General features: G+C 52.5%; 2 protein-coding genes across 9 annotated transcripts in view; both read right to left on the bottom strand.

The window, feature by feature from the left end:
* Window positions 1-418: 418 nt before the first annotated feature.
* Window positions 419-7,292, bottom strand: jade1 (jade family PHD finger 1). 6 transcript variants are annotated; one of them, XM_068599758.1, is made up of 12 exons: window positions 7,150-7,291; window positions 5,737-5,813; window positions 5,515-5,649; window positions 5,094-5,161; window positions 4,741-4,898; window positions 4,477-4,661; window positions 4,176-4,387; window positions 3,814-3,981; window positions 3,533-3,649; window positions 2,809-3,381; window positions 2,116-2,233; window positions 419-2,038 (listed from the first exon to the last, which is right to left on the bottom strand). In XM_068599758.1, exons 2-12 carry the CDS (start codon window positions 5,789-5,791, stop codon window positions 1,125-1,127), a joined length of 2,703 nt encoding a protein of 900 aa, XP_068455859.1. In that variant the 5' UTR covers window positions 5,792-5,813; window positions 7,150-7,291; the 3' UTR covers window positions 419-1,124. The 6 variants fall into 6 exon arrangements, with proteins under 6 accessions (XP_068455859.1, XP_068455858.1, XP_068455857.1 ...); XM_068599757.1 differs by lacking the exon at window positions 7,150-7,291 and adding an exon at window positions 6,639-6,748; XM_068599756.1 differs by lacking the exon at window positions 7,150-7,291 and adding an exon at window positions 6,202-6,386.
* Window positions 7,293-8,037: 745 nt separating this feature from the next.
* asmt2 (acetylserotonin O-methyltransferase 2) overlaps window positions 8,038-10,000 on the bottom strand; it is a 4,823-nt gene continuing 2,860 nt past the window's right edge. For 2 of the 3 annotated variants that reach the window (XM_068599762.1, XM_068599763.1), the window contains exons 6-9: window positions 9,590-9,708; window positions 9,364-9,501; window positions 9,139-9,261; window positions 8,038-8,819 (exon numbers count right to left, since the gene is read on the bottom strand). In XM_068599762.1, the coding sequence (XP_068455863.1) occupies window positions 8,608-8,819; window positions 9,139-9,261; window positions 9,364-9,501; window positions 9,590-9,708 (592 nt within the window). In that variant the 3' untranslated portion in view covers window positions 8,038-8,607. The remainder of the gene's footprint in view (window positions 8,820-9,138; window positions 9,262-9,363; window positions 9,502-9,589; window positions 9,709-10,000) is intronic. The other variant, XR_011079953.1, reaches the window with a different exon arrangement.

Below are 10,000 nucleotides of genomic sequence, written 5' to 3'. Positions count from 1 at the left end.
TATATATATATATAGATAGATATATATATATATATATATATAGATAGATATATATATATATATATATATAGATAGATATATATATATATATATATAGATAGATATATATATATATATATATATAGATAGATATATATATATAGATAGATATATATAGATAGATAGATATATATATATATAGATATAGATATAGATATAGATATATATATATATATATATAGGACATAGACGAGGACCTAGACGAGAGCGTAGACGAGAGCGTAGACGAGTCACTTCTTAATGACTTTCATCAACACTTCATAATGTAAAAATGATGCAACTACACTTGTTTGCTCGACCGACGGTCTGAAACCATGAAACCATGAAACCATGAAACCATGAAACCACGACCAGCAGGAAAAACTCACGGTGGAAAATCTTCAACAAGCAAGTTTTTATTTTTCTTTGAAATATGATTTCAACGATTAGCAGATTCACAAAAATAGTTGCAGACGCGTCGATGAGTGAAGACTCCTCGAGCTGTGGTCTGTAGACACGTCAGAGCTTTCACCTGAAGACGAGCAGGACACGTCCTCCTCTGGAGGCCTCGTGTTGCGCAACACCAGCACACCTTCCCTTAAAGTCTTCACTGTAAAAATAACTCCTCTTCCTCACCTCTAGTGCAAACGCTGCAGAGCAAAAAGGAAGCGCGCGATGATGCCATCAGTTCAGTTACACTTAAGTGTCATTCATGACGTCCATGATGTCCATGATGTCCATGATGTCCAGCAGGTTAAACAGCAATAAAAAGGCAGTTTGTTTGCAGCTTTTTTACATCCAATGAAGCTAAAAAACAACTAAAAGAAGATTGAAAGTTTTGCTGATGTGGCGATTATACGTCACAGTCTTCACACACACACACACACACACACACACACACACAAACACACACACACACAGTAAAGCTTCATCGCTCATGGTCCCGAGCGGCGCGCAGCACGTCCGCCTGTAGAGACGTCTTCTAAAAACTAGCTAAAAATAAAGTACAAGATTTCCCAGATTTACATATGTTACAAATACAAAATAAATATCCGCTCTGTTTCTAATCTGTTGTCTGCTTCCTGGAGAGAGAGCGAGAGAGAGCATCAGGATGCTAGCACGCCGCGCCGCATGATGTCGCCGCCGTAGCGCCGCCCGAGCGCCGCGGCGCCCCTCAGCTGGTGGGAGTGGCATCGCTTCAGGCGTGGCTCCGCCTCCCTGCCGGGCTCCGCCCCCGCGCGGTGTCGTGTCTTCGGACACGACGGCTCTGGGGTGTTGGGCTGGTGCTCCTCTTCCTCCTCCTCTTCCTCCTCCTCCTCCTCCTCCGTCAGAGGCCTCTCGCGCCTCTTTGGGATCCTAAATTTCCCCCAGCTTCTAAGATGGCCGCCGGCGTGTCTGTTGGGCGCGTGCGAGCCGGCCGCCGCCTCTCTCCTGAGGCAGCCGTCGGCGGCATCTGAGCCCTCGTCGGCCCGGTCGGGTTTGGCAATGCTCGCCGCCTGTGGGGGGGCGGGGCTTCTTTTGGTCATCCCGGCGTCCGCGAAGTAGTCGTCGTTGTCGGCGTTCCTGATGTCGACCAGCCGGATGGACACGGTCCTCTCCAGGTGCCGGGACCCCACCTGGTTCTTCACCTCCGCCTCGCCGCTCCTCCTCTTCCTCCTCCTCCTCTCCTCCTGCTCGCTCTCTCGCTTCCGTCTGGCCGGCGTCTCGTGCTCGGGCCCCGGCGCCTCCCTCCTGAGGCCTTTGCGGCACTCGGCTCTGTGCGGCTTGGCGGCCTCCTGGACTTCGTCCGGCTCGTGGGGCTTCTGGGTCTCGTGGTTCGGGGCCTCGGCGTCCCCCGACTCTTTGACTCGGGGGCCTCTGCCGTCCTTCGCCTCCAGCGGTTTGCTCGGGCCGTCCTTCCCGTCGCCGCTCTTCCCCTTTTCACGCTTCAACGGCGGCGGCTTGGCCCTCGGCCCCGAGCCGGCGGAGGCGGAGCGAGGCGGAGCGCGAGAGGAGGAGAGCGGCTCCTCGTCCTGAGGATCTGCAGGGAGACGAGCAGAGAGTCACGTGGGGTCGAGATCACACGACCACAAACACAACACATGTACTCGTTCTCACCCGCCAGCGGCGTGCGGTCCAGCAGCAGCAGCCGGTGCTGCAGGATCTGCTCCTGCACTCGGCACAGGGAGCGCTTCATCTTCTCCCTCCGGGTCACCATGTAGGTGAGGTTACGCACCTGAGGGCGACAGCAGCAACGTCAGCCTCTCTCTGGCCGCTCCATCAGGACTGACTGCAGCAACATGAACAGCTGTTCGTCCTGTGGAGGAGCTTTAAACGTCCTGCCGGCTCACATTTACTGTCTCAGACTTTGTTCTCTGGCGGAGAAACAAGCGTTTGTTCACCGCCAGAGAACAAAGCTCACGGAGAGAGAGACGGCTTCTCCGCCGCCATTTTAAACAGGACGTGACCGCTGGAGGAGGAGTCTGTCGGGTGAACAACCTGTCAATCATCTGCAGCTTCATGGCCTGTGAGGTCACTTCCTGTCTGTTCTGGATCGTAACACCACCGTCAACTCATATGTTCTGTTATTAAATCCTTCTAAAAAGGTATTAATATGTTATTAAATCATTCCAAAAAAGTATTAATATGAAGAAGAAACAATGAAACAAACTCCTCAGACTGCAGTTACATTTATTCATCTCGCCCTGCTCTTCCTCTTCCTGCTCCTCCTCTTCTTCCTCTCTCTCCTCTTCCTCCTCCTCCTGTCCCTCTTCCTCTTCCTCCCCCTCCTGTCCAGGAGTAGTAACCTACCCTCTCCAGGTCCTGCCTCAGGTGTGTGAACATCTTCAGGCGCCGCAGCAGCGCCTCCTGCTCGCGGCGTGCGAGGCTGTCCTCCTCGTCCTTCCTGGGCGTGAGCAGCGGCTGGTTGAAGTTGGCGCGGCGCTTCAGCTTCCAGTACTGGAACAGGAAGTCCACGGCGGCCGGCGGCAGCTTCAGGTGGCCGGCCACCTCGTCCGCCTCCACGAAGCGGTAGAACTCCTCCTCCATCTGCTGCAGCTTCAGCTGCCGCAGGCTGAGCCGCTTCTCCTGCTGCCGGCTGCCGGCCGGCTGCGGGGCGTTGCGGTCCTTCCTGCGGTCCTTCCTGCGGTCCTTCTGCTGCTCCTCCTCCCTTCCTTTCCTACGGCCCTTCTGCTCCTTCTCCTTCTCCTCCTCCTCGCCCCCGGAGTCTCGGTCGCGGCGCTCGGCTCCCTGCAGCCCTGAGTGCTCGGGGCAGTAGGACTTGAACTGGACCTCGTCGTCCTGCATGAGCAGCGTGGTCATCTCCAGGCCGGCCTGGTGGCCGCACGTCACGTGGAACGCCGTCCGGCAGCTCCTGGCTGAACACTGCAGTCCGGGGGGGGAGAGACGCAAAGCATTATGGGATTTAATGCGGACTCTATGCAGAGGTAACGTGCACAGGAAGCAGCCAGTCAGGATTTAAAGGATGAGAGCGACGTTCAATGGAACAAGTCTGCAGGTCCCTCATGAGGCTCACCTGGATGCAGGCCCCGGCCTTCTCGCGGCACAGGCAGCAGAGCAGAGCCCACCTGCTGGGGGGGATGTGGGACACGTTGGTGACAGGCTCCATCTTCTCCGGGTTCCCGATGCTCACCTGCAGAGCGACACAGAGCTTCAGTCTGGGAGACGAAGATGGCGTTCACGTGAAACAGAGGTCATGTTTTACGACGTTTGAAGCCTTCAGAAGGAGGAAGTGCAGCAGAGAGACGTCGTCTACATCGTCTCCTCGTGTTACTTCTCTCTCTCTTTCTGCTTCACCTCGGGGATCCACAAGGCGCAGCTGACGTGGACCCACTTGGTGCCGCTCCTCGTGGGCTTCATGGCTCCGCCCCTCTTCGGACACAGCTGGCACTTTGGCACGATGCCAAGAGCGCAGCTCCGACACAACCAGCTGCCGGACGGGACCTTCTGGATGCCATAGCACGCCTGGGGGGGAAGGGGGGGGGGTGTCAGATGAAGTCATCATCATGAAGGACCTTCTCCACTAAAACGTCCGCTGAGTATTTAAATAAAGTTTTAGTTTGAACCAGACGTGCATTACCAGTTTAATGTGGTTTAGAGTTAGTGTAGCTGCATGTTGGTGCATCAGTGTGTGTGTGTGTGTGTTGGTGACCTCTGACCTGGTGCACACAGATGTTGCACTTGTCGCAGAACACCATCTCGTTGTTGTCCTCGACGTCGGGCGAGCGGCAGACGTCGCACACGACGTCCTCGTCGTACTCGATGCCGAGCCCCTCCTCCGTCTCCGTGGCGTGCGTCATGTTCTCCAGGCAGCGCCGCTCAAACTCCTCCATGGCGCGCTCCATGCTGATCTCGTCCAGCGGCGGCACGGCTGCAACGAGTCAAAAGGTTTACCGGGCTGATCGCAGCGGGGTCGGCCATCTTTTCTTTTAGCGCCGCCGCGGGGCCGCCGCCGCTCACCCATCTCTGCAAACTCCCCGTTGGCGGCCTGCAGCCAGGCCACGTCCTGCTCGTTCAGGTCGTAGCGGCACGTCCCCTCCGCCAGCGTGCGGATGTCCACGTAGCCCAGCGCCTTGGCGCGGGAGGTCCGGATCAGCTTCTTGGGCTTCACGAACATGAGCTCCATCCCCTTCTCGGCTAGAACCCTGCGGCGCCGGGAGACGCGCCGGTTAGCGCCCGCCGCTCACAACGAACATTTGTTTCCCGAGGGCGGGGCCGGCCTACCTGGTGACGGGATGCGGGATGGCCTGCGGGCTGACGGGCACCTGGACGCCCTTCTCCCACGCCTGCCTCCACGGGTCGGCCAGGACGTAGAACTCCTCCGGGCTCAGCGGGAACGAGTCGTGCACCTTCATGGCTGTGATCAGGTCGGTCCGGAACACCTGCGGGACAAGAGTTACCCATGATGCAACAGAACCAGTCTCAGACTGTGGTGCAAAACTAAACAGAACTAAAAACAGACGCAGCGAGGCCACCACGTCTACACAGGAAGCACATGGGCCACCGCTCTGTTTTATTGGCTATCGGCGAGGGGGCGTGTCCATAGAGAAGAAGCCATGAGTAAAAGGCGGTCGTACCTCGGAGGGCTTGTGGCCCGTGGGCCTCCTGGCCAGAGACGACTGCTGCGACCAGCAGGTGGAGCTGCCTGCAGGAGAAGCACACGGTCCTTAAACGCCTCATCGGGCTCTGATCAACATTCACACATGAGCAGAAACACTGCCACGGACATGTTGTTATTATTATTATTATTATTATTATTATTATTATTATTATTATTATTATTATTATTATAATGCAGACGCCGCTCTGTGAAAAGCTTCTACATCCTGAAGCATCTCTTTGTTGTTTTTCATTCCAGAGTTGAAAGTTAAAACCAAACACATCATAGTGAACAAACTCCACCCGGCTGAGGTCAGATGGAGGACGAAACAAACGCTACAGAGAGCTCTGTCTGTCTGTCTGTCTGTCTCTCTCTCTCTCCCTCTCTCCCTCTCTGACCTGAGAAGAGCATGTCTTTAAAGGGCTGGCTGGCTATACTCGGTCTCCTGTCCCTCAGATCGTAGACCTTTAGTTTCTCCTTAATCTCTGTCCACCTGCCGGTCTTCTGTCCTTTCCTCTCTCCTTGTTTCCTTCCTGAAGGTGAAGTACACACCTTTACTGACAGCGACCAGACGGGACACATGAACACATGAACGCGTGAGCAGGAGACTTCTAGCTTACTTCCATTGTCGGACTCGTCGGTGCTGCTGCCGCTGGTGTGCCTGCTCTTCTTCATCCTCCTCCTCCTCGTTGGAACACTTCACAGGAAGCAGACAGGAGGAAGTTAGAACAATGGATTCTTTTGTGACAACATGGTAAATAAACACTTGTTTTTCACACGTATAACAAAGGTGACCCAAAAACTGACATGACGTCATAACACTTCGAGTAAAGTTTGTGACATAAATATAAGATATAGATCAATGGAGAAATGTGAAAACACTTCAATGTTGACTTGAGTTTTCATTTCCAGCCAAACCATCAGCACGCTGCCCCTGCAGCCGCGTGCACGGAGCTCTGGGCGTGCACGCGGCTCTCCTCGACTTCAAACAGTGCTTTCTGGAACGTAAACAAGGCCCGCGGCTGCTCCTGATGTGACAGCGCGCGGCTCGTGTTGACGCATGCGCACTGCGTAGTAATACTCACCGTTGAAGGCGACAACGACGACAAAAACAAGACACCAAGCGCGGAAACCGAGCGCGTTCAGCCGGTGACGCGCAGAAACGGCGCCGGGAGGCGGGCACGTCGCGCGCGAGAGCGAGAGGCGCGCGGCGTTTGCTTTCGTTTAAAATCAGAGCCGCGCACGCAGCGTGGCAATATTTGAATCGCACTCGCAATCGCTCGCTAACGTAACGTGACGTAACGTGACGTAACCCCGCCTCCTTTCCACGTTACGCAACGCACGCACGGGCCCACCCACACCCGGCGACTCCGTACGTGTGAATGTTTTCCACGACTGTTAACTTAAAACAATATAAATACATAAATAAATAAATAAAAAGACACTTGGCAAAAAGAAAAAAAAACATGGCGGTTAATATCTTAACGGCCGTCGGTTTGTTGTGTAAACGTGACGTCATCACCTGTGGGACTTTCAGGAGGGTTAGCGCCGTTGGTTAGCTGGAGGCTACGTACGTAGCTTCAGTTGGTGTCTATGGCGCCCCCTCCTCCTCCTCCTCCTCCTCCTGTTCCTCCTCCTCCTCCTCCTCCTCCTCCATATTGAGCCCACAGTCCCCGGTCAGCCATTAGTCGAGGGTCAATAACGTTTAAACAAACCACCAGACACGTGAACGCGCTTGTGAGTGTCGCCCCGGGTTAACAGCTGCGAGCCGACGGGACACTTTTACCAGCAAAGCGATCCGCTGGCTGAGGGTTAAATCTTTGGCGCCATTTTAAAATGACGTTGTTTTTTTTTTTCTTCTTGTTTTTTCAAACTCCCTCCCTCCCTCCCCTCGCCTTCCCCTTCCCCCCTCCCCCGACCGTTAAGAACATTCCGGTGAAAAAAACAACAACATATGTCAAATATATTTATCCAGGCACACGACGGCTTGAAGCTTCTTTTTCAGTTGGAAGAAGAACGTGAACGGTACATACGGAGCACTTCAGAGGAAAGCCGGTGTTTTGAGTTTTGACGCCGTGAGTTCCGCTTGACCCGCATTCCACATACACACCAACACGGAGCGGGCGGCCGGGAGGAGGTTCCCGGGGCCGGCCTGCAGCTGCGCCTGTCGGCCGCTGGAGGGCAGCAGAGCCCCCACAGTAGTCTGAGTTAGTAGTTTAGTTTTTCTACCGTTTTAAAACACACACATTTAGTTTGTTTTACTGATTTAAAACACACACATTTAGTGTTTTAAAAAACACATTTTTAGTTTATATATATTTTTTAAAACACATTCGGTTTTAATTATAATTTTTTGGGAGTTTCCAAATTTACAAATAAATTCAATGTTCTTTGGTAATTTTATGGTTCATGTTTTGATTGTTCGTCCTGTATGGAAGACAATTTCCGCTAAAAGAAATACGTCATAATTGTGTAGCTCATTGTGTGTTCGTTGGCTGCTGTGGCTGCAGGCTCCACCAGCAACAGCAGAGCACTGAGCTCAGAATGGAGACTTTTTATCTCATCATTCTTTTTGTTGTCATAGTTATAACTTCTTTTTTCACATACTTTTTTGGGGGTTTCATAAATATGACTTTTTTTCTTATTTTTGTCATACTTTTTTTGTGGCAGAAATGTGTTCATTAAAAAAATAAGTAATAAAAACAAAACAAAACAAAACAAAACAAATATATATATATATATATATATATATATATATATATATATATATATATATATATATATATATATATATATATATATATGAATCTTTCATATTTTATTTTGAGTCTGTAAGCTGCTCCAACAATACATTTCCCTTTGAGGATTAATAAAGTTTATATTGATTTATTCTAATAATAAATGAAGACTTGAAAAGGACAAACAGGAAGTGGGTCTTTAATGAAGATCACAGGACAGGAAAGAGCATCTTGACGTTCAGCGTCTCGTCCGTCACTCAAACACGACGCTGCTGCTGAATGTTATTTATGTTTACAGCTGGGAAGAGAACAACAACTTCCTGTTGTCTCGGGAAGATAACAACTTCCTGTTGTCTCGGGAAGATAACAACTTCCTGTTGTCTCGGGAAGATAACAACAACTTCCTGTTGTCTCGGGAAGATAACAACAACTTCCTGTTGTCCTGGTCAGAACGAACAGGAGAAACACAGCGAGGACGTTCACAGCAGCAGGAAACAGAGGATTGTTCTGCTCGCAGAAATATACAAAACACACAGAAATATGAGAAGCTTCCATCCAGAGGAACTGCACCACGACACCTGCACGTCACTGGTTTCACTGGTTTCACTGGTTTCACCACGACACACACTGGGAGCCACGTACACGGAGACTGGAGCGGAGCGTTGCTGTGTCTGGAGGGCCGCGGGTCCAGCGGGGTCCAGCGGGGTCCAGCGGGGTCCAGCGGGGTCCAGCGGGGTCCAGCAGGGTCTGGGCTCACCTGAGGGCCAGGATGGCGTCGTAGGACTTGCCGGTGCGGCACACCTGGACGTCCTGGAAGCCGGCGGCGCTGAGCAGCCGCGTGTAGCCGGACGGCGGCCGCTCGCGTCCCTCCATCTGGACCAGCATGTTGAGGGAGAAGATCTGAGCCGTCACCGGACCGCGCCGGCTCTCCAGCAGCAGCGCCTCCACCAGCAGGACGCCGCCGCCTGGACACGCCCAGTATGACATCACCATGATGACGGAGAATCAGACTGATGGATATTATGTGACCCCGAACCCACCTGGTCTACAGGTGACCCTCTGACCCACCTGGTCTACAGGTGACCCTCTGACCCACCTGGTCTACAAGTGACCCTCTGACCCACCTGGTCTGCAGGTGACCCTCTGACCCACCTGGTCTGCAGGTGACCCTCTGACCCACCTGGTCTGCAGGTGACCCTCTGACCCACCTGGTCTGCAGGTGACCCTCTGACCCACCTGGTCTGCAGGTGACCCTCTGACCCACCTGGTCTGCAGGTGACCCACCTGGTCTGCAGGCGTCGTGGAGCTTCCTCAGCAGAGAGAGGCACTTCTCTTCGGGCCAGTCGTGGACGATCCGGGCCAGAACGTAGAGGTCAGCAGGAGGAACGTCTCCGGAGAAGAAGTCTCCTGCAGGAGACACTGGTGTGAGTGAGTGCTCCATGAGCAGCATCAGAGATATTAATAGACGAGGTATTGATGAACCTCATCAATAAGCAGGAGGAGCCTCACCGCTGAGGAACTCCACCGAGTCGTCGTCCTGAGGGAAATGCTTCCGAGCCGCCTCCACCACCTGCGGGAGGTCCAGCACCGAGACGCCGGAGGCCGGGTACGCCTTCGCCATCTCGCGGGCCAGAGCCCCGGTGCACCCTGGGAGTTATTCAGAGAGAAGCACTGAACCTCTTCAGGCCCGCTTTACTTTTTAAACATCAGAATGGATGCATGAAGGCGCTCTCACCTCCGAGGTCGAGGATCTTGTGGAAGCAGGACAGGTTGAACGCCGTGGCGATGTCGTGTCCGTCCAGGATCCACGAGGAGTTCATCAGACCCATGAACTTCAGCATCTCGTCCTCCGACCTGCCGCCGGCCACAGAAGCAGAGAGAGAAGCTACACCACGAGAGTCCACAGGGGGCGCTGTGGAAGCACCTGGACGCATGTGAAGCACGTAAAGCCATGCAGAAAGATGTAAAAGATGTAAAAGATGTAAAAGATGTAAAAGATGTAAAAGATTTAAAAGATTTAGATGTAAAAGATGTAAAAGATGTAAAAGATGTAGATGTAAAAGATGTAAAAGATGTAAAAGATTTAGATGTAAAAGATGTAAAAGATGTAAAAGATGTAAAAGATGTAAAAGATGTAAAAGATTTA

Source organism: Clinocottus analis, unplaced genomic scaffold (genome assembly GCF_023055335.1).
Source record: "Clinocottus analis isolate CAN_PGR_092001 unplaced genomic scaffold, fCliAna1.0.p SCAF_5, whole genome shotgun sequence".
Classification (NCBI taxonomy): Eukaryota; Metazoa; Chordata; class Actinopteri; order Perciformes; family Cottidae; genus Clinocottus; species Clinocottus analis.
This window is presented reverse-complemented; position numbering and strand designations above follow the sequence as displayed.